At 48.9% G+C, this 22,787-nt stretch overlaps 3 protein-coding genes across 4 annotated transcripts; 2 read left to right on the top strand and 1 right to left on the bottom strand.

Moving 5' to 3' along the window:
- The first annotated feature begins 146 nt into the window (after positions 1 to 146).
- On the top strand, positions 147 to 2,010 carry LOC112884557 (60S ribosomal protein L36-3-like). Of its 2 annotated transcripts, none has more exons than XM_025949965.1 (4): positions 147 to 243; positions 357 to 474; positions 1,185 to 1,384; positions 1,785 to 2,010. In XM_025949965.1, the coding sequence occupies exons 2-4, from the start codon at positions 373 to 375 to the stop codon at positions 1,816 to 1,818; spliced, it is 336 nt and encodes a 111-aa protein (XP_025805750.1). In that variant the 5' UTR covers positions 147 to 243; positions 357 to 372; the 3' UTR covers positions 1,819 to 2,010. The 2 variants fall into 2 exon arrangements, with proteins under 2 accessions (XP_025805750.1, XP_025805751.1); XM_025949966.1 differs by having other exon boundaries at positions 216 to 238.
- Positions 2,011 to 3,679: 1,669 nt separating this feature from the next.
- On the bottom strand, positions 3,680 to 6,654 carry LOC112884556 (probable mediator of RNA polymerase II transcription subunit 37c). The gene is made up of 2 exons (XM_025949964.1): positions 6,305 to 6,654; positions 3,680 to 5,637 (listed from the first exon to the last, which is right to left on the bottom strand). Exons 1-2 carry the CDS (start codon positions 6,513 to 6,515, stop codon positions 3,896 to 3,898), a joined length of 1,953 nt encoding a protein of 650 aa, XP_025805749.1. The 5' UTR covers positions 6,516 to 6,654; the 3' UTR covers positions 3,680 to 3,895.
- A 4,034-nt stretch (positions 6,655 to 10,688) lies between these two features.
- On the top strand, positions 10,689 to 14,738 carry LOC112886911 (cysteine--tRNA ligase CPS1, chloroplastic/mitochondrial-like). Its single transcript, XM_025952935.1, has 9 exons — positions 10,689 to 11,139; positions 11,913 to 11,976; positions 12,339 to 12,500; positions 12,758 to 12,928; positions 13,009 to 13,290; positions 13,385 to 13,510; positions 13,608 to 13,811; positions 13,925 to 14,107; positions 14,224 to 14,738. Exons 1-9 carry the CDS (start codon positions 10,886 to 10,888, stop codon positions 14,431 to 14,433), a joined length of 1,656 nt encoding a protein of 551 aa, XP_025808720.1. The 5' UTR covers positions 10,689 to 10,885; the 3' UTR covers positions 14,434 to 14,738.
- The last annotated feature ends 8,049 nt before the right edge of the window (positions 14,739 to 22,787 follow it).

Here is a 22,787-nt window from a genome sequence, read left to right as displayed (position 1 = left end):
TGGAATTACAACAAATGAGACTCAGAACGGCCCATATGAGCCCAGCTCAGTCCTCTTAATAAAAAAAGGCCTATAACATAAAAGGCCCCAAACCAAAAAGAGTCCATTGTCAATTAAATCTCACCTCAGCCCGGAACAGCCCATTTCCCACAGGTCGCGAGGCCACCCCCTCGCCGCCTATATAATCCCTCCCCTCCGCTAGGGTTTCGCCTCGGTAGCAGCCGGTTCACTTCTCCAGGTAAGGTAAGCCCCCTCCTCTCCCCCGCCTCCGCCGCCGCCGCCGCCACGGCCGATCTGAAATCCTCGTCTCTCTGCTTCCGCCTGACCTGATCTATCCGCTCGTTTTGCGTGCGCAGGAAAGGGTTGGTCCTCATGGCGCCGGCGCAGCCGAAGTCCGGCCTCTTCGTGGGCATCAACAAGGGCCATGTCGTCACCAAGCGCGAGCTGCCGCCGCGCCCGTCCCACCGCAAGGGGGTAAGCCGACTCTGACCCCTCTTAGCGATGTGCTGTTGATGATGCGGGTAGTGTCTCTGTTATTAGGCCTTGGATCTTTTGGGTTTAGCATGCTGAATAGATTTTACTAGTCGATCGTGCGGTAGAAGCTTTGGTTGGATGCGGTTCTCTAGCACGCGGGTTTGAGCATTGGATCGTGCTTGATAGTTCTATTGATGAACCTGAGTGGCTATTTACCATTTCAGACCATGTGTGTTGAGTTGTCCTTTCAATTTCCAACCTTTTTATAATACAATGTTACAGATCTTCAATACCAACATGGAGCTCTCGTTTATGTTTTGTGTTGATTGCTAATAGTAATGTTAGGGAGATTGTTGTGTCACAGGTTTTGCCTTCTCTTCTAGCTTTTTTTAATAAAAAATTATTCATAAACGGTTCTTTTAATATGAAGTTAAGGTCGGTGTTGCCCCTTAGTGTTTATTATTATTATTATTATCTTAGTGCTATGGAAATAAGAAATTCAAAGTTTTTAGTGTGTACCTCCTGATGTGTTGAATTTGCTGAGGTGTGCCTTGCATTGAGAAACGTTGATTTATTTTTGTCTTGCATCTGCACAAGGAAGTAACACTAATATGCAAGCAGTGTCTTTTTCTATTGGTTAGATTTACCTATTCTTTTGACTTTGAATTTATTTGTATTTTATCCTCACAACTTCATATGATGATTTGCAGAAAGCAACGAAGAGGGTGACCATGGTTAGGGGCCTGATCAGAGAGGTTGCTGGGTTTGCTCCTTATGAGAAGCGTATCACTGAGCTTCTGAAGGTTGGCAAGGACAAGCGCGCTCTGAAGGTTGCTAAAAGAAAGCTCGGAACTCACAAGAGGGCAAAGAAGAAGAGAGAGGAGATGGCCAATGTCCTCAGGAAGATGAGGTGTGTAAACTTGAAACCTTATTCTTCTATACTACATTGGGTTTTGTCCTTTTTAATGATCTGCTCCACCAAATAATGATTGTGAAATGCTAATTCATTTATACATATAATCCTGCAAGTAATGAGTGTTGTGTATAAAAACTGCTGGTATGCTACCTTACTACACTCTAGGTTGGTTTATCCTTGTCATAATGAGTTCTCTACCATATATGCTGGATGTTTTGTCTTAGTTAATTTGACTTTGCATACTTAACATTTTGTTGCCTTGTTATTACAGTCTTACTAGACAGACTTCTAACCTGGCTTGAGTATACTTCGTATGGTTTGGGAAGCATCGTCTTGTTAGACATAGTAAAGATATTTTTTATCTCTAATCTAAGCTTACTGTTGGGATGTGCAGATCGGCTGGTACTCACACTGATAAGAAGAAATAGAGCATCTCCAAGTCTGTGAAGCTGGCGGTGACATTCTCCTGTGTCTGTTTTTCCTACCTGTAGAACCTAATAGACTTGTCGAAGTACCTGCCAGCAAAACATTGTGTTGTTAGTTATGTGTGTCGAACCACCCCATGAGTTTTTGATCCAACTTTGAATGCATCTATCTATGGTTTGTCTACCCTTTGCTTTGCTGTGGTTTACTCATTCGTGATTTTGGTTTACTTCCCCGTTGCCAAGTGGTTATGCTACGGCAGGGTCGTTGTCCATTTGTTATACTTGTGGTCTCTTGAATCTAGTCATCGTGTGGGCTGTTAATAGGAGATGAAATTCCTGTAAAACATTGCCACGATAGAAGCACGGTTGTTTTTCTTGTTTCGAAGCGAGCAACATTTGCTTAGTATCGGGAGACTTATCCAGTTCAAATTGTCCCAAAAATTAGCTCATTGTCATACCGAATTAACAGTTTGCAGTGCAAACAAGAGAAGTGCTCCCCCTTCTAGTTTGCTTCCCTGCGGCCCGCGATCTAGGCTGGGACTCGGGGAGCTAGCGGTGGTAGACGATCACGTCTGGCTGCTGACGGAACAAAAAAGTAGTGAAATCCAGCTCCGGCGTCTGGCACTAACGAGTTAGACGGTGGCACCGCCGGACGCCGGACCGCGACTCCGCTAGCCTGAATGTGTCCTATCGGGTTGCTCGGTGGCAAGCCGGCATGGCAAGTAGACCAGGGTTTTCGGTTTAAAAATCTGCAACTGATCAGATAGCTAAAAGATGAGCTGCATCGTTACACCGTGATACAGCGGGATTTTCGGTTTAGTTTCTATGAAAGGGTCCATTTTACTCCCTTCAATAATTCACTTTGTCCGCTTAACCTCCGAACAAAATTTAGATTGAATTTACTCTCTTAACAATTTCAATTAGTCTAATCTACCCTCTACTGATATTTCTCTTTTTTGTTTCTCTGCGTACAAATTAAATTTTAAGTTCAAATTTTGTGAGTGGACAGAGAACATGATGTCATATGTTAAAGAATACATTAAGAATTTTTTATAATTATTTTCATAATTTGGAAACATTTAATACAAAATTTATAAAAAATACAATTCTGCATGAAAAATATTTATAAAAAATTATAATATATTTTTCTAGCATAGTGCATTATATTATAAGTTATATTGTAAAATTTAAAGTTCAAATTCCACTTATAAGTGGAGAAATAAAATAATTGGACCAATTGAAATAGGTCGGGGTAGTAGTTTATGTCTAAATTTTGTTTAGAGGGTTAAGTGGATAAAATGAATTGTTGAGAGAAGTAAAATGGACTTTTTTCTAGTTTCTAGCATCCTAATTCCTAAACTACTCCAACATGAGATCTATCAACATGAATTTTTGTTCATAACAGTTCGTCCGTTTGAGAGGCTACAATAACTATCCGGAGACTGTAAGGCAAAGGAAACTGCTTCCTGACAGCAATGGCTTCAGCTTAGCTTTGGCTCATCATCTCTATGTACTAACTCGCAGCACGCGGCTCTGAACCGGAAATCTGTCGTGATCGTGGACGGGCTTGGCATCTTACATTCAGGATAGTGTATTTTACGAACGACAATTTCACAAAATCTTTTTGAACCATCATAACAGACAACTGAACAAGTAAGGGAGCATCATTTTCGTCAAGAGAATAAGGCAAGGAAGCAACACCACTGTAAATATGGCCGAGCAGTTTTTTACAAACACAACCGTTCTTCTTCCACAACAAAATCAGACTTAGGAAAGATAATTCGAGTCTGACCCCTGATGCAGAAGTCATTCTGCGCACAACCAACGTCGTTTTTCATCAGTTAATAAAGCATGAAGAAAACAATTAAGGAAGCATCATTTCACTGCATATCCAAAGGCTGAGCAGGGCTCAGCATCCAAGTTTTTAAACACGAACTTCAAAATGTCTCCTGCTTCCACAACTAAACTCCTACCACGATAACATGACGAAACGACAGACTACCCAACCGACACGAGCGGCGTAACACAGGTGGAAGCATCACACGCAGCACGGACCCCATCCATGGATTAAGCATCCAGCTTAGTCCACCTCCTCGATCTTGGGGCCAGCGCCGCTGCCGCCGCCGCCGGCCGGCATGTCCTCGTCCATGCCCGCTGCTCCGCCCATGTCTGCGCCGGCGCCCTGGTACATCTTGGCGATGATGGGGTTGCAGATGCCCTCCAGCTCCTTCATCTTGTCCTCGAACTCGTCCGCCTCCGCGAGCTGGTTGCTGTCCAGCCAGCTGATGGCGCCGTCGATGGCCTCCTCGATGCGCTTCTTGTCGTCCGCGCCCAGCTTGGAGGCGATCTTGTCGTCCTTGATGGTGTTGCGCATGTTGTAGGCGTAGTTCTCCAGCGCGTTCTTGGCGTCCACCTTCTTCTTGTGCTCCTCGTCCTCCGCCTTGTACTTCTCCGCCTCCTGCACCATCTTCTCGATCTCCTCCTTGCTCAGCCGCCCCTTGTCGTTGGTGATGGTGATCTTGTTCTTCTGCCCCGTCGTCTTGTCCTCCGCCGACACGTTCAGGATGCCGTTGGCGTCGATGTCGAAGCACACGGTGATCTGGGGCACGCCGCGAGGCGCCGGCGGGATGCCGGACAGCTCAAACTTGCCCAGGAGGTTGTTGTCCTTGGTCCTGGCGCGCTCGCCCTCGTACACCTGGATCAGCACGCCCGGCTGGTTGTCGGAGTAGGTGGAGAAGACCTGCTCCTTCTTGGTGGGGATGGTGGTGTTCCGCGGGATCAGCACGGTCATGACGCCACCGGCGGTCTCTAGACCGAGGGACAGCGGCGTGACGTCTAGCAGGAGCAGGTCCTGCACCTTCTCATTGCCCTCGCCGCTCAGGATGGCGGCCTGGACGGCGGCGCCGTACGCCACGGCCTCGTCGGGGTTGATGCTCTTGCACAGCTCCTTGCCGTTGAAGAAGTCCTGGAGCAGCTGCTGCACCTTGGGGATGCGGGTGGAGCCGCCGACGAGCACGACGTCGTGCACGGTGCTCTTGTCCATCTTTGCGTCGCGGAGGCACTTCTCCACGGGCTCCATGCACTTGCGGAAGAGGTCCATGTTCAGCTCCTCGAACCGGGCGCGGGTGATGGTGGTGTAGAAGTCGATGCCCTCGTACAGCGAGTCGATCTCGATGGTGGTCTGCGCGGTGGACGACAGCGTGCGCTTCGCGCGCTCGCAGGCCGTCCGCAGGCGCCGCAGCGCGCGCGGGTTGCCGCTGATGTCCTTCTTGTGCTTGCGCTTGAACTCCTGGACGAAGTGGTTCACCATGCGGTTGTCGAAGTCCTCCCCACCCAGATGGGTGTCGCCGGCGGTGGCCTTCACCTCGAAGATGCCCTCCTCGATGGTCAGCAGCGACACATCGAAGGTGCCACCGCCGAGGTCGAAGATGAGCACGTTCTTCTCGCCGGTGCTGGTGGCCTTCTTGTCGAGCCCGTAGGCGATGGCCGCGGCGGTGGGCTCGTTGATGATGCGCATCACGTTGAGGCCGGAGATGACGCCGGCGTCCTTGGTGGCCTGCCTCTGGGAGTCGTTGAAGTAGGCAGGGACGGTGACCACGGCGTTCTTGATGGTGGAGCCGAGGTAGGCCTCAGCGATCTCCTTCATCTTGGTCAGCACCATGGAGGAGATCTCCTCAGCAGAGAACTGCTTCTCCTCGCCCTTGTAGTTGACCACGATCATCGGCTTGTCGCCAGGGCCAGCCACGACCTTGAACGGCCATAGCTTCATGTCACTCTGCACGGACGGGTCAGAGAACCTCCGGCCGATCAACCGCTTCGCGTCTGCATACAAAGAGACGGGCAAAAACAGTCAGTTGGACCGTCAAATCACAGAAGAAAAACTTATCATTCAGCTTTCAGAAATCAACGAGTTCCACCACTTTAATCTGAAATTACAACCGATGATAGGAAATTTTACTTAAGCTAAACAACATTCCAATAAAATTTTAGTGAAAAAATGTAATGGCACGCGGTGCTATCCATCTAAGCAGATCTGAAGCATCTATGCCAGAAGGGAAACTGACTAATTACTGATTGCACATCTAATCGAAAAATCTGAATGCAATTTACTTTTTAAGTTCCAGAAACAGAGGATTGCACGAAAACGGCAGCATGCCAGCATCTAATTCTGACCTACAGATTTCAACAAATAGGTTCGCCTTCCTAATGGTTAATGCTACTCATGTAGAGCACACAAACAAGCTACTACTCACAATGAACACATCACTTCCCAATGGTTTCTGCTACGCTACTCGTGTCTCCCATAAAACGGAGCAGCTAATGCTCACAGTAAAACAAATGCTAATCCAGCAGATCTGCAAACATCTTAGGAAACTCCGAAGCATACAACTAGATAAATACACTACGCGCGCAAGCTTGAGGATTCAAACAGCACTAATTGGCGTTCTAAGCTCGAAGGGAAGGGAAGAGGAGGGCGCCTGGCACGTACCAAAGACGGTGTTGGTCGGGTTCATGGCGACCTGGTTCTTGGCGGCGTCGCCGATGAGCCGCTCGGTGTCGGTGAAGGCGACGTAGGACGGCGTGGTGCGGTTCCCCTGGTCGTTGGCGATGATCTCGACACGGTCGTGCTGCCATACGCCGACGCACGAGTAGGTCGTGCCCAGGTCGATCCCGATCGCCGGCCCCTCCCCCTTCGCCATCTCTTCCTCCTCCTTCACGAACGGAAAGCCCTCGCAGATCCTTCAACCCAAACCTCTCTCGAGCGCTGCTGGTTGATTGAGAAGAGATGGCTTCGCGTGGGAAACCTTTTTTTTTTTTCTCAAACGAGAGACGAGGGAAGGTGGAGACGGGAGGGAAGGTTTTATTGCGGAGGTGGCGGGTCTAGAACGTTCGGGAGCGGGCGATCTGGGCCGTTGGATCGGGGTTCTGGAAGGCTCCGGAGGGTGCTGGTTCCGAGCTGGTGGTGGGGAGGCGGGCAGGGCAGGCGGCCAACGCTGCCGGGTGGCGCGTGTGTGTAGCCAGCCGGACAGTCGGGGGGAGGTGGGACCACTCGCGCGCGCTTTTTGAGCCGGTCGCCTCTGGTAGGTTCTACACTGTGCACGAGGATGGCATGGGCGGTGCTGCATTTTCATTTTGCAAGGGGCGGACATAAAAAGTTTGTAGTGGGCCGTGAACAGCCCACTAGGTGCTATTCCAGGCGGCCCATGAAGGCCCACTTCCCTTCGTTTTATCCCGAAAATTAGTTTGGATAAGAATTATTCCAATTTTAAACTTCAGGCTTTAGAACTGATATATATGAGAATGACTCGAACAAACATAAATTTAACGATTTGCTACCCGATTATCATTTTTGGGCTTCGGGTAATCCTAAATTATCCAAATTCAACATTTCATTGTGCCCAATCCATCACTTTGTGGAGCCAGGGACTAAGTATATGTGTTAGTGACAAAGTCATAATTCCATTTTTTTAGGACTAAAAAGTCACTAAACTCACTATGGCTTCAACGTTCAAAGAGCATTATCGTGCTTACATCACCGGAGCCGTGGCAACAAAAAAATACAAAAAACCAAGTGATCGACAAAAATAAACAACAACACAATAAAGAGGTGATAAAAAGATATTCTTTTCACGAACGTGCATGAACCTATATTTTATTAAAAACAAATCAATACGACCAATATAAATTTTAATAGGCAGAGGCTATTAAGCAGTTACAATCAATATGACCAATATAAATCTTAATAGGCAGAGCCTACTAAGGCGGTTACAGAGCACCAGTGGCGGGCGACCCTAACACCGAACAAAAACAGCAAGAACAACGGGGAGGGAACACACAAACTTAGACACAACTACATCTCAAAACCTGCTAAAAGATACAACATCATCAACGTAAAAAGTCTGCAACACATCATAGGTGGCAAAGCATCCACCTGACCAACACAACCATGGCGGCAAAGCATCCACCTGAAGCGATCACCAAACAACGCGGCGACGGCGGCAAAGCATCCACCAGAGCAAGCAGAGAACGCCGACCAAGCATCTGTCATATGACGACCTATGCAACCCGGACGAGATAGACGCAATAAAGTGAGGGCAGGCGCAGAAGCGGAAACTCCCTGAGGGGAGTATACGACCATCGCCAGGCTAAGCGCGCACAGCAACAATCCCACAAGCGACGGCATCAACAAACAAAAAAGCTTCCAAGACAACGCCTCAAGGGAGGGGGCGACGCAGGTGCCGTCGTCGTCCGACCAACATGGTCAAGGCATTCACCCGGAAAGCTCACTGAAGAGAAAGGAACAAGGCGAAAGAATAACGCCTTCAAGAAGGTAAACGGCGTCCAAAGGTGTCGCCATCGTTGATGACCCACAAGAAGGTCCAAGGCTTTTCGCCTTCACCTTGTTAGTTCCCAATAGTCGAAGTATGTTCCATGGGACGGAAAAGCGTTGCCACAGCGCGGATTGGGACAACCCACCCACCAATCCCATGAGCAGGGCACCTAGGCCAAGCCCCACGACAAGGCCATAGCCGTTGGGGGGCAGCGGCGCATCCAAGCCACACGCCATCCCACCAAACGGTGAAAGGAGGTGCAGGACCACTAGGGGAGGTGCGGAACCGGCCGGGGATTTGGCGGTGCACTCGAGCTGTGCAACCGACCCACCAGGCGGCGGGAGAGGACACCGAGTGGGGCGGCCTCAGCACCAGCCCGGCGCCGAGGCGCCAGCGCCCTCGATCGGTAGCCTGTGGACCGAGCCGAAGAAGGAGTGCCCCGACCGCATCCGGCTAGGAGGTGCCTGGATCCAGCGAAAGGACGTCTAGATCACTCCCCACGGCGGCTGCCAGAGGCTAGCGGCGGCAACCTAGGTTTGTAGACTTGAGGGGAAGGAGAAAGAGGAGGGAGGGAAGAAGCAAGCAGGGCCCGCTTTGGCCCAGCCACGGGCCGCCGCCCCCGCTTGGCCGGCTGGCCGGCGGCCGGAGGTGACCTAGGGGATGGGAGCGGGCGGTGAGACGGGATTGCCCCCTCGAGCCGGCTGGGGATGAGGGGGTGTCCTCCAAGTAGCGGCAGAGCCAGAAAGGCTGCCCAGCTCAGGCTTAGCCAATGGACAAGTGCTAAACTGATCAAAATTATATTAAATAATATTGCTTTAGGTCTAATTAATATAGAGATTTATATGGGATAAATTGGGCTGGGCCCGTGCTGCAGCACGCGCAGCATGGGCCCTGGCTCCGCCCCTGCCTCCAAATATATTCTCTCTTCCGATAAAAAGAATCTCGCATTTTAAACTCAATGAATAAGTTGTGAAGTCTCTTGGCGGCCGCTATGCATCATGATAGATTGATAGTTCTTCCTCCGAAATCTTTGCAGTGAGTGTTTCAGTTGCGGAATTAATTCATCCGGCTTTGGCATGTGATCAAGTTCATCCGTGAGATTGCCTACCATTGGCCTATGAAAATATACCACGCGGAATGACTTGGTGCCGGCCGGACAAGTTGATGGCTCGGCACAAAGTACGTCAAGTTCGGTGTAGGATCGGATCATTCCGGACGGTCGTTTCTCTTGACGCAAATCAAAACAAACTCCAGGTGGATGGACTATCGTTTCATCCATCGTGCGGCATTGGATCAGAGGCACACAATGCGGTCGACACGGTGCCCACTACGGGTGCGTTTGGATCACCTATCCACCTTGCCGAGCTAGGTAGGCCAGGTGAAAGCTAGCTCGTATGGGCATAACCTCGAGAAGTGAGGTAGCTGGTTTGGTTGCTGGGAGCTGCAAAATTTAAGGTCCAGGCCTTAGATTATGTAGCCTAAAATTTAAGATCCTCTACCACTCTTAATTGCCTCTAGTGCTGCTGCCATCGATCGTGGATTGCTCCTGCCTGATCGGCTGATTGGTAATTCTTTGTTCCTATTTAATATTTGTCTAGTGTCTGAGATATTTAGTTCTAAATTTTCAATTCCAGCTAGGCAGATTACATGCTCTTTTCTGATTAGATCTTAGATGTTGCCAAGAAACAATTATTCAGGTTCTCAGAAAAGGAAAAAGAGAAAAATATGATGATCAATTGGTTGAATCGCAAAGGGGTGCTTTACATAAGTTTTTTGTTGGTTCAAGTAATGGATGTTGATGTCAACGAAGTTCAAGGATAGAAATCTGATCATGAGCAGCAGGAACATGATCATAATTTAAATGCAGAAGATGAGGACAATGAAGATCGTCCAATGGAGTCATGGGGTTTAGCTATATTTGAGGTAATCATACTCGTTTTATTTTTCACTCTTTAGTTTGTATTATATATAGACATTGTTCTCAAGAATTATATAAGTATTATTATCTTCTTTATCATGTTAATAAAATTATTTAGTCTAAAGGGTCCATAAAGCCTGGTTCGCTCGGGGCACTCAGAATAATAGAGCCGGCTCATCACAGCACCTCTTGCGCTCGTTTTTGTTCAGTTTGTTTACTTTTATTACTGAGTACCGACGACTCCTCGTTGGAAACTGAAGGCCTCAGTAAATGAAGAAGCAATCTGTTTTTTTAACCCTTCCATTTGGATATCGCACTAAATTTCTCGCTTTACTAAATTTTGTGAGCATTCTGTTTTTACCTTTGATTTCGATTTTGTATCTTCCTGTATCCGAGCGGTTGGAATTGTCAAAAGCTTGGGACACAAGGATCCTAGTTTCTTTTGGAATTGTTAATTATAGGCCTGCTTGGGAGGCAAGTAACCTCTCATTTTTTTTAAGGGAGAAAATGAAACTTGGACACGTTTAAAAGGAAAGACAACAGTTCTCTCTGCGCTTAACATAACATCTGGGATGGAAGCCCGACTATTAAGTGTGAGACGGGCCGCCAATTGCTGACCCATTCGAGCCCACCTCCACCTGACCTCGCACTGGCCGCTCGACTCCCCGAGTACTCGTTCGTACCCCCACGCCCTCGAGCTCGGCCGCATCGCAATCCAGCAGGCAGCCGTCGCAGATTCCCCCTTCTCCCCTCCGCGCCTGCCCCGCCGCCGGGGCTTCGAGGCTAGCGCGTGCAGCCCTCTCCCCTCCGTCCCACCACCATGGCGGAGGAGGCCCAGGCGACGCCGCCCACCGCCGTGGCGGAGGAGGTCCAGGAGGCGCCGCTGCCCGCCACCACGGTGGGGGCCAAGGCGCCGCCGCAGCTGGAGCTGTTCAACTCCATGACGAAGAGGAAGGAGCCCTTCCAGCCGCTTGTGGAGGGGAAGGTCGCCATGTACGTCTGCGGCGTCACGCCCTACGACTTCAGCCACATCGGCCACGCGCGTGCCTACGTCGCCTTCGATGTCCTCTACAGGTAGCGACCCCAGGCCCCCTCGGATCTGGCGTCCCTTTCTCTTCGTGGATGCGCAGTTGGCGGGATCTGCTGTTACAACACGATGCGTTTACTAGGGGTGGAATTCTGCTCATTGTTTGTGCTCTAAAAATAAAAATGTGAGGAACAATAAGGATTTAGTTCTAGAATTCGGTGTCCTTCGATTGCAGTTCGCCAGCTCACATGGGATTGATCGACTAGCTTGCAACTGGGAAATAGTCTAGTAGTAGTTGCTCTAGTGTAGTGTCGTGGGTTTATGGGTTGTTGGTCTTGCTGGACTTGGATGTTCAGCACTTGTTAGGTGGAGCCAGGAGATGTTTGAACTGTATTAGTTTGTTGTTACCTCTGCATCTACATCTGGATACATGTTGATATAGTGATGGTTACTGCGACAGATGAAACCCTTGACATTTGGCTTCACTGTATTTTATCACAGTAAATGTGTGATCCTTTGTAAGTTGGAACACTGCAGTAATGCTGTGCTGTTTTGAAATTAAACCTATGACTGTTTCTATAAATTAAGTGCTTCTATATGAGATAAGCTAACATTAGTGTGGTGGTATATTGGTACTGCAGTACTGCCATGCTGTTTTGAATTTTATACCTACGATTGTCTGCATAAATTAAATGCTTTAATACATTTGCCAAAGGGCTTTTTTGTTAGTACTGATTCGAAGCATAATATTGGGATCTGTTGTTGCTTCTGACATTTTGATAATATATTTATTCTATATCTGGTCTCACATTCCATGTAGGTACCTTAAATTTCTGGGGTATGAAGTTGAATATGTTCGTAATTTCACAGACATCGATGACAAGGTAATAGTTTGTCCACTTCATTCTACAGTTACACTTTAGTAGTTGAAAAGGAAGGATAACCTTTTGAGGTTCCAACATGGAAGAGAATAATCTGATTTGTTACAGAGTGGCATCTGTAAGTTAATTTGTTTCTGGGATCAACTAGTTATCTTGTCCATTCCTCTTAACCTGAAATTGTCAACAGTGCCATTGATTCCCTCACCCAAACATCAGTTCCTTTTGTTGGCATAGTTCATAGAGCAGAGACCAGGGTTAGAAAGTATTTTCCATTTTCCAGTGTGCTGCATGTCATGTTATCTTTCTTTCTGAAAAATCTTTTGGCCAAAAATCAGATAAGCATATTTCCTTATTTCTTTGTTCAGATTATCAAGCGTGCAAATGAACGTGGTGAAACAGTTACAAGTTTGAGTAGCCAGTTTATAAATGAATTTCTTCTTGATATGACTGAGCTCCAGTGCTTGCCTCCTACTCGGGAGCCACGTGTAACAGATCACATTGAGCATATCATAGAGTTGATAACAAAGGTACAGTATTGCTGCAAACCTAACTGATGAAATACATTTTGCTTATATTGTTCATGGTACTGTGCAGCTGTTGTAAACAAAAGCAACACTGATGATTGCATTATTTGCCACCATACAAATTAAAACCATTCTTTCGCACATCATATCCAGTTCTAGCATGATGAATATATAATACTGATCAGACAAAATGGGGTCCTTTTAGCTCTTATACCACATGCGATTCTGTACTCAGCAATGTTGTCATTGTTTATGGACAGATAATGGAGAATGGGAAAGCCTATGCTATGGAAGGAGATGTTTACTTTTCAGTAGATAGTTTTCCTGAGTATCTCAGTTTATCTGGAAGAAAGTTGGATCAAAATCAGGCAGGTGCGAGGGTTGCTTTTGATATGAGGAAGCGCAACCCTGCAGACTTTGCACTATGGAAGGTAAGTTTGAAGTATTGATATTTCTACTTACTCCAATGCTTTGTCACATTCTTCTAATTCTTCATTAATCACTGTTTTAGGCGGCTAAAGAGGGTGAGCCTTTTTGGGATAGCCCTTGGGGCCGTGGGAGACCAGGATGGCATATTGAATGCAGTGCAATGAGTGCTCACTATTTAGGACATGTATTTGATATTCATGGTGGAGGGAAAGATTTGATTTTTCCTCATCATGAAAACGAGCTTGCTCAAAGCCGAGCGGCTTATCCTGAGAGCGAAGTCAAGTGCTGGATGCACAATGGCTTCGTTAACAAGGATGATAAGAAGATGGCTAAATCAGATAATAACTTTTTCACGATCAGAGATGTAAGTGGTGAACACATGGTTCCTTTTAGTTTACTTTGGATGATTTCGAACTTTTGGGTTTCTCTTGAGATCTCTAACAGTTGACTTCTTTCAGATCATTGCCCTATATCATCCTATGGCTTTAAGATTTTTCTTGATGCGCACACATTATAGATCTGATGTGAATCACTCTGATAAAGCACTTGAGATCGCATCTGATCGTGTATATTATATTTACCAGGTATTTGACTTACTTGAAATATTAGCAGTTTGTGATTTATCAGATTTGAACATTATTATCCCTATCCTCCAATTCACTCCAATTGAATTATGTGTAGACTCTATATGACTGCGAGGAAGTGTTAGCTATATATCGTGAAGATGGTATCTCTGTCCCGGTGCTGGCTGAGGAGCAAAAAATGATTGAAGAACACCATAAGAATTTCTTGGATGATATGTCAGATGACCTTAAAACTACAGATGTTCTGGATGCCTTCATGAATATGCTGAAGGCCATAAACAGCAATCTGACTGATTTGAAGGTTGCATCACTATGTTACTGTTTCTTATGCTTCAAAGTTCCATGGTTTTAATGTTTTGAAATCTCATGAGACACTATCAATTCCTTTAACTTCTGCACCTTTTCTACAACCAGAAACTGCAGCAAAAATTGGACCAGCAAAACAAGAAGAAGCAACAGCAGAAGAAGCAGCAACAGAAGCAACAACAATCACAAAAACAGCCAGCAGATCACATTCAAGCTCTGATCGCACTGGAAGCAGAACTCAAAGACAAACTATCAATACTTGGTCTGATGCCACCATCCTCTCTGGCAGAGGTACTATACCCACTGCACGTTTCTAGAAATAAAATAAATCTCCCCTTAACATGTGTTCCATTTATGGTTACTTAATTTTTAGTGCATAATTAACGAGCAAAATGTCTACCCATCAGGTACTGAAGCAACTGAAGGAGAAAGCATTGATACGAGCAGGATTGACTGAAGAAGAACTGCAAGAGCTGATTGAGCAGAGGAATGTTGCAAGAAAGAACAAGCAGTTTGAGGTGTCTGACGGAATCAGGAGAAATCTTGCTACCAAGGGCATCGCCCTGATGGATGAGCCTACTGGTACAGTATGGAGACCATGCGAACCAGAGTCATGATTGTGCGATCACTGATTGAACAAATGATGGTGTAAAATGAAGCGTTGGCCTGAGTGCAGCTATTGCATTTTGATATAGACTAACAAAGATCGCCATCTTTGGATGTGGTATTCTACAGGGTAGGGGTTCCAGGTTCACTCACCAGTTGAAACTTTAATTTCTGGTTGTGTAAGAAGCTAGTGGCCCCATATATACTTTATACTGCCAATACCGGACTCCTTGGGAAGTTCTGAGTTTTGGATTTGAATATTAGACTTGGCAATTGCGTTTGAATGAACAAAGGGATTATTACTTGGTACTATTTATTTTGCGCTCCAGTTTGTTTACTCTTCTTGTTGTTTCTCAGGCCCACACGGCAGCGGGTGAGTCCCTCTGCATTACCGGGGTGGAGACTCATCCGTCGTGGACGCAGTGCTGTGCTAGAGTTGATGTGACCCATGCTTTAGGGTAAAATGTAAACCGGTCCACCAAAATTTGGCTAGCTCCCTCTGGTCATGAATTGTTCGTGTTTTTATTTTTGATAAGTATATTCAATTGAAACTACTTGGTAATCTAAAACATCAAATATTTGTGACCTGAAGTTCAAAAATAGCGCACTTCCAACTTTGATACCGGAACGAACGATGCCGTGGCACGAGGGACGGTGCAGTGAGGTGTATGTCGCGTGCCCAAACCCTTGCATGAGCCATACCATGCTTGGGCACGGTGCACCATGCCTCGAGAGGTAGGCATGTGTACCGGTCGAAAGGATTTGCCTGTAGCCATCGCCAACCAACGCAAATGCTCGCGTAATGGCGTAACTCTCCAGCCATCCGAGAACACGTTCAAGAGCTGCATGTCCGTCAGTCCGATCCAACTAGGGGGCTGTTTAGATTCTATAGGCTTATAATAAATTCTGTCGCATCGAATATTTCGATACCAATTAAAAAATCTAAACATAAACTAATTATAAAACTAACTGCATAAATTTAGAATTTATTCGCGAGACGAATCTATTAAGCCTACTAAATCCATAATTAGACACTGTAGCATCATATGGGCTAACCATAGACTGATTAGGCTTAATAGATTTGTCTCGAAAAAAGCCTAAAGGTTATGGAATTTGTTTTATCATTAATCTATATTTACTACTTCTAATTAGCCTCAAACATATACATCTGATGTGACAGTACTTATAATAAACACTGTAATAACCAAACCTAGCCAAGATCAACACATCCGGTGTGTGTTTGAAAGGGACAGAAAACAGCCGATAAGCTGGCTGCTCTGAGATGTGCACTCTGCTTGCAAATACAGTCCGGGCTTTCCAAGTAGTTCGATTTTGTGGCCCACACCGACAAGCTTTTACAAGTCTGGAGGATTTCTGGGACGGTGAAATCTGATCCGGCCAGTCCATCGTCCTCGTGTCCTTCAAGAAACAAGAGCTCAAGTGCTCCCTGCCATGTTTCCGACCTCCCCAGCCAGCACAGCAAGACCGAGACATGATGTTTCCCGACTTCCCAACCACCGGAGAAGAACTCCGGGAACTCGTCCAGAGCCTAAAATATTGGCCCGGGTTGTTTAATTTCTGCCCTCGCGGATCGGGTATTAATTTTGTCCGCTTCAGAGCTGAACGTACTCCGCCACGCGCAGCCAGCGCGGGGAGACGATCTTTAGCTACTGGAAGAGAGATTCTCGCTACCGCGGACGCCACGCCGCCGCTGTGGTATCACCGGCTAGCGGCTTCACCCGCCGCCGGTACGTTCTTCCACTTCCACCGCCGATCTGTAGGCGAGCGGCCCCATCTTGCTTGCCCTTGGGCAAGCGGACTCCATTGCTATTGATTTTAATTGCTTCCCGATCAAAACTAAACCTCGATCTCCTTCGTTTCCAGAAATCATCGTCATCAGCTGCGCAGGCCAAGAGTACATTGAGCACGCGCCCCTGCACAGTACAGATCCTGATACCCAAGTCCGACGTATGCTTCTCACTTCTTCTTGTCTGTTTCAAGGATTAGTTGCTTCATTCTCTAGTAATATGGCGCATCGGACATATACCTACTAGACGAAAAGAAGATCCATCCATCTCAATTCTGGTGACCTTTCACTTGTTGACCTTTTAGTAATCCACTAACCAGATAGACTACTAATCACGCATTGGCTTGTGGGCTGGTAAATACGCCTTTTACTTTGTTCTTACCAGCAGGATTGCTGGTATCTGGCAAGGACATACGGCAGTCAATTCGAACAAACAAGTCTACGCCATGGATTGTCCTCTCCCGGATTTTTGTTCAAGCCCATGGATAATTAGTTTCAACGAAACTGAAACTCTACTCATTAATCCTTTCAATGGACACTTCAACGAAGCAAGTCTGCCAATCTTAGAGGGAAAACAATGCCTAAGATGCTTGGGAAGTTGGTTGCTGATGTTTGACGAGGGATCCCAAGAGTGCTTTCTAGCCAACATCGCTTCTGATTCAACAGTTGCCCTTCCTCCACTACCCGACCCAATAGATTCACTTGGCCGATGTGCCTTGTCGTCACAAACTCCCCCCTGATTGCACTGTAATGTTTTCCTGCACACCAGATGAAAGGTTTGTCTTGTATTGTCGCCCCGGCGATAAAGAGTGGAAAAGGCATCGCATTGATCTTGACAATAGCCATGAGAAAATGTATGTCGAAACTTGCTGGTGGAGGAGACGATGCTTTGTGATCAACACTACTACTTCAGGTGCTTATCACATCGAGAAGATTGGTATGGCAGACCACGACACATCCACCGAGCATGGCATGTATACTACATTTTGGGTTGAGTCAAATGGAGATATCTTCCTGGTGCGGGTCTATTTCCATGCCTATCAAGTATCAAGCACAAGGGGTGGACGACATTGAGGTTTATCAAATGGATACCTCAAGATATTTTTCCTTGGTGCAAAAAATTGTGTGGCAGTGTCTTCTCAAGTTGGAGGAACCCTGGCTGATTGTATCTATCTTCTGCTATGGTCCTACGACGGTATTAGATTGTATTCCATCCGATTGGATGATTGGAGTATAAGCTTCGTTTTGGTACCTGCATGTACTGCTGATCCTGATGACGATTGGGCCGGTACATGGTATAATCTATTCTGGGTAATTCCTCCAAGGTAAGAAATCGCAAACTTACGCTCAATTTCCTATCCAAATTTCACTTCATATACATTAACAGTTCTCTTATTTCACCGGATTCCTATCTACAGCTACTACTGTCAGGAACCAACTAAATCTTTGAGCACCATCACGGGCAAGGTTAGTCCACAAGTCTTGTACATATCATGGATGCTTTGTGTACAAACTAAGTAAAATGTGTAAAATTTTAGGTGCTTATATGGTAACGACTAACGACTTAAAATGATGTGCAACCCATCATTTCTCTTCTTTTTTTTTTGAAACGGGCAGCCCATCATTTCAGGCTTGCAGCAAAGTCTCCAAGAAAAATTGCAACGTTACAACTTCATCGCATTATTTTAATAAAGTATGTAATAATATGAAAGTCCGAAGGTTAAAAAAAAAGGTTCAAACTTGTGAGTTGTGGTCAGTTTGCCAAATAGGCCTTACACGCAAGTCCATTTTGTAACCACAAATATACCATGACATGCACCTAGCATCCCTTTTCCAATTGTTTATTCTTACAAATTATCCTACGCTAATCTTAATCATTTATATAGTGATAACGACATTTCTATGGGGACTATACACTTAAACACGTACATATAGAAAATATGCTGCAAAAAAGGACACATGGTTGTAGGGAATTTCTTATAACTTGTTGAAAATTTTATGTAGCTGAAATTAAATCATGTGTTTTTTTGGGGGTCTGGATCTTAGATATTCAAATTGGCTTTGTGCGTGCAGATCAATGAAAATGTTGTATTGATGGAAGACAAAGAGCAGATTGCGTCACCATGGTCAAGACTCCCTGTTGAGTTGATAGAGCTACTTATTCCTAAGCTGTCATTTGTTGACTATTTGCGAACACGAGCTGTCTGCAAGGAATGGAGTTTGATAGACAAGCCCATCTAACATGCAAGAGCACAACCAATGCTTATGAGCATTTATGCTACATCAGGTGGTATGTGCAGATTTTACGATCCCATGGTTGAAAAGGAATACATTGTGAAGGACTGCATGCCATTACATGGTAATTGGCAAACCCTTCGTTTCTCAAAGTATGGTTGGGTTCTAGCAACAAAGGGCAAGAGGTGCATGTATGCAGCAAGCCCATTCACCAAAGAAGTCTGTAATCTTCCGAAGATGGATCCTCAATGGTTTAATGGTATATCATTCTCATCAGTTCCAAAATCTCCATGGTATAATTTTTGCTATCCGTAAGTATCCATGTCAAGATTCAGTTAATACTATGTTGTGGCGAGCTGGAGATAACCGATTGTCGGTACATACAGACAGGGGTACCTCCTGCTAGGGTGTCCAGGCCCTTGGCGTCTCATAATCCATAATCTCCCCCTCGCTTTCTGGGTGACGAGGCACATTACCCGGGCCTGGCAGCTGGGACCACGGTCTCCGGACCCACCCGGAGTTCTAAGAGGTCCGGGGCCTCTGCGCACCCAGGAGAGCAGGAGGGCTCTCGGGTTGCCCCCACGGACCCGGACTCCTCAGGGGGTCCGGGGCCGCTACGTGTGATGGCCGGACCATCACGGGCCAGACTGCTACAACCGGCCTCGGAGGACCCGGACCTCCCTTCCCCCCGGGGAAGGGGACCGGTGCCACCACGTGCCGTCCTATAGAGGGAGAGGGGCTGGTCCTGCCACGTGCCTGCGGCTGAAGGCCCTTTGTGGGTCTCCAACCCACCTACCAGCATTTAATGCGGTAGCTGGGCCGGGCGCGCCCAAGTCAAAAAGAGCGGCCTGCCACTGACACACGGGGCAGGTAGGCTGACACCACGGTAAGCCTGCCTGATCTGAATGCGGCGCGTCGTATCACCGTGCACAGTGCGCGGACTGTGTACAGTCCCGTCACGGCGCTGCGCGCGTGATGATGGTCTGTAATAGGCAAAGCCAAGGCGTGCGCTGTAACAGTGCACACGCAACGGGTCAGCGCTGCTTCACCGCCTGACGGGAGGTCCCATCCTAACAGTGACAGCACGGCTTCACTGTTATGCAACGCTGACGCCGGACACTGTACAAGACAAGGCTGTACACGGCCATATCCTGGCTAAAGATACGCACATCAACTTCTCGATCGAGAAGACTACGGAGAGGAGCTCGAGGAGATGACCTCCATACCTCTCATAGAACAGCTCCTGTTGGCCGGGCCCACCTGTCGGGGCCCCGCTCAGTGTAAGCACTCCCCTTGGACTATAAAAGGGAGAGTGCACTCGTTAGAAGAGAGGTTGCACACACACAAGCTTATGCTGCCTTCCATTTAGGCTCACGCACCCAATACAATTCCCAAGTGGACGTAGGGTGTTACGCTCCGGCGGCCCGAACCACTCTAAAATCTTCGTGTCCCTCCTGTGTTCATCCGCATGCCGATCGAGCGCTCCTAAGTCCCCTCCAAACCCATCCTTAACTAGGATTAGGCGGGTGCTTTCCGCCACCCGGCTGGAGAATTCCTCCGACATTTGGCGCGCCAGGTAGGGGAGTTTAGGTTTGGATAGCACTCGGTCGACCTCCTCGACTCCTGCGATGGCACAGGAGAACAGTCATCACGACCTCATGGTTGGAGAAGAAGTGGCGTCCACGACGCCACACGCTTCGTGCCGTCCCCCCTCTCGGGCGGCCCCGCGCGCTGCTCCACAACGTGCAGCAGAGCGGGCCTCTGTGGCCCAATCGGTGCCATCACCGAGTGGGCCCCTCATGGCAGCCAGAGAGTTGCTCCGCAACCCCCCTGGTGAGGTGGCGTCGCCAGACGCGCACAGATAATGGCGTGACGACGTCGATCGCCTCCTCAACCTGGCGCATGCTTCCCCAGGCCCAGCGGGGGGGTCTGTATCCAGGCAGCGCCGTCGCCAGGGCGGCGCATCCGGTTCTGTGCACTCACCATCCGTGAGGAGTGCACGGACCGAGGACCTCCGGGCGGAGCTCAACCGCAGGCATGCGGGAGAGGACGCCAGGGTCTCCATCGAGCGAGCGCGCAACCGACGGCTCAACATTGAGGGTCGGGACCTTGCGCCCGAGCTCGATGCGGTTGCGGCCAGGCCGCAGGGACTCACCCAGGCACCGGTGTCGGGCGTGGGCTGAGCGGCGCTCGCAGACCACCTCCGCGCGGTCGCCTGGCCGTCCAAGTTTCGGCCTCACCTGCTAGAAAAATATGACGGGTCCACCAACCCGTCAGAGTTCCTGCAGGTCTATATCACCGCCATCACGGCGGCTGGAGGTAACGAAGCCGTCATGGCAAGTTACTTTCATGTAGCCTTGACCGGGCCAGCCCGGACCTGGCTCATGAATCTTACCCCGGGATCCATCCAGTCCTGGGGTGAGCTCTGCGCACAGTTCACGGCGAACTTCGCCAGTGCCTACCAGCAGCATGGCGTGGAGGCCCACCTCCACGCCGTGAGGCAACAACCCGGGGAAACCCTCCGGGCTTTCATCTCCCGCTTCACCAAGGTACGTGGGACTATCCCACGTATCTTCGATGCATCTATCATCACGGCCTTCCGACAGGGGGTCCGAGACGAGAAGATGCTAGAGAAGCTGGCGACCCACCAAGTGGAAGCCGTCACCACCCTGTTCGCTCTGGCGGAAGGGTGCGCTCGGGCTGCAGAAGGCCGTGCATGGCACTCTGCAACCCATGCAGGACCTGCTCAAACGAGTGGGCCCAGTGTCGCTGCCCTTGGCAGCGGCAAGAAGAAGAACAGGAAGAACCGTGGCTTTGACAAGTCACGGATTGGGGGTCCGGCCGTTGCAGCTGTGACAACCGGGGGCCAGAACTCCCGTGGCAAGCGCCCGCGACAGTAGCGCACCGACCCCGGGTCGTGCCCTGTTCATCCAGGGGCTCGCCACAGCGCCGCCGAGTGCCGCGAGATCCAGAAGCTCGCGGAGCGCCTCAGTAAGAGGCGTGACCAAGCCTCTATGGAAGGCACCTCCCCTCCGCGGCGGTCCGGTAAGGAAAAAGCCTCCGATGCCGATGCAGCTGCGACCGAGAGGGAGTTGAGGTATCAAGCCCCCAACAAAGACCTCAAGGGACTTTTCCAGCAGTCCGATTCCGAGTCCGGCAGGGACGAGCGCCGCAAGAAGTTGTACGTTATGTACGGTGGCAGTTCAGGGCTCGTCTCTCGGCGGGACGTCAAGGCCCTTCGCCGGGAGGTTTTCTCGGTAAAGCCAGGGGTGCCGAGGGCGGCGCCCCACCAGCGGTGGAAGGGTACCACCATCTCCTTCGGACCATCTGACTGCCCAGAGAATATGGCGGGCGCTGGAGTGCTGCCGCTCATCACGGCACCCACTATCGCCAATGTCCGCCTTCACCATGTGCTGATTGACGGAGGCGCCGGCCTCAGCGTCATCAGCTATGCAGCGTTCAAACACCTACAGATCCCGGAGTCCAAGCTGGCTCCATCACGCCCATTCTCAGGAGTGGGCCCGGATCCCGTGTACCCGGTGGGGACCATCACCCTACCGGTTACATTCGGGACGGAGGATAATTTTCGTACCGAGAACGTGCAGTTCGAGGTTGCGGAAGTTAACCTCCCCTTCAACGCCATCATCGGCAGACCGGCCCTGTACCGGTTCATGGCCGTCGCCCACTACGGGTACCTGGTCCTGAAGATGCCTTCTCCGGCAGGCGTCCTCACTGTCCAGAGTGACCGTGCCGCTGCTGTTGTGGCGGTTGAAAAGCTCCATGCGCTGGCAACAGGATTTGCCCCTGCAGCCGGCGCCCAGGGGTCCGACCCCTCGACCTCACGTGCCAAGGCTCTGGCCAAGGCACCAAGGGTCTGTCCGTCCGACACAGACGATGTTCCCGTGAAGACCGTCCAGGTCGGAGCGGAGACCTCCCAGACCACCCGCATCGGTGGCAACCTGGGAGAGAAATAGGAAAGCGCGCTCATTGCCTTCCTCCGGGCAAATGTTGATGTGTTCGCCTGGGAACCGTCATAAATGTCCGGGATCCCCAGGGAGGTGATTGAGCATCATCTGAAGATCCGCCCCGACGCCAGGCCGGTCCGGCAGAAGCCACGCAAGCAGTCCATTGAGCGGCAAAATTTCATCCGTGAAGAGGTCCGCAAGCTGCTGCAGACTGGCTTCATCGAGGAGGTCTACCATCCTGTATGGTTGGCCAACCCAGTTGTGGTCCCAAAGGCCAACGGGAAGCTTCGGATGTGCATCGACTACACCAATCTTAATAAGGCATGTTCAAAAGACCCTTATCCACTCCCGCGAATAG

The sequence above is a fragment of the Panicum hallii genome, chromosome 3 (assembly GCF_002211085.1).
Source record: "Panicum hallii strain FIL2 chromosome 3, PHallii_v3.1, whole genome shotgun sequence".
Lineage (NCBI taxonomy): Eukaryota > Viridiplantae > Streptophyta > Magnoliopsida > Poales > Poaceae > Panicum > Panicum hallii.
This window is presented reverse-complemented; position numbering and strand designations above follow the sequence as displayed.

Bases quoted from the DNA above. Each gene is read 5' to 3' on its own strand.
- LOC112884557 (XM_025949965.1), top strand. From the start codon at position 373: ATGGCGCCGGCGCAGCCGAAGTCCGGCCTCTTCGTGGGCATCAACAAG. The intron at 475-1,184 runs GTAAGCCGACTC...GATGATTTGCAG, and splicing joins GCCCGTCCCACCGCAAGGGG to AAAGCAACGAAGAGGGTGAC. The intron at 1,385-1,784 runs GTGTGTAAACTT...TGGGATGTGCAG, and splicing joins AATGTCCTCAGGAAGATGAG to ATCGGCTGGTACTCACACTG.
- LOC112884556 (XM_025949964.1), bottom strand. From the start codon at position 6,515: ATGGCGAAGGGGGAGGGGCCGGCGATCGGGATCGACCTGGGCACGACC. The intron at 5,638-6,304 runs GTACGTGCCAGG...CTTTGTATGCAG, and splicing joins CCCGACCAACACCGTCTTTG to ACGCGAAGCGGTTGATCGGC.
- LOC112886911 (XM_025952935.1), top strand. From the start codon at position 10,886: ATGGCGGAGGAGGCCCAGGCGACGCCGCCCACCGCCGTGGCGGAGGAG. The intron at 11,977-12,338 runs GTAATAGTTTGT...TTCTTTGTTCAG, and splicing joins TCACAGACATCGATGACAAG to ATTATCAAGCGTGCAAATGA. The intron at 12,501-12,757 runs GTACAGTATTGC...GTTTATGGACAG, and splicing joins TCATAGAGTTGATAACAAAG to ATAATGGAGAATGGGAAAGC.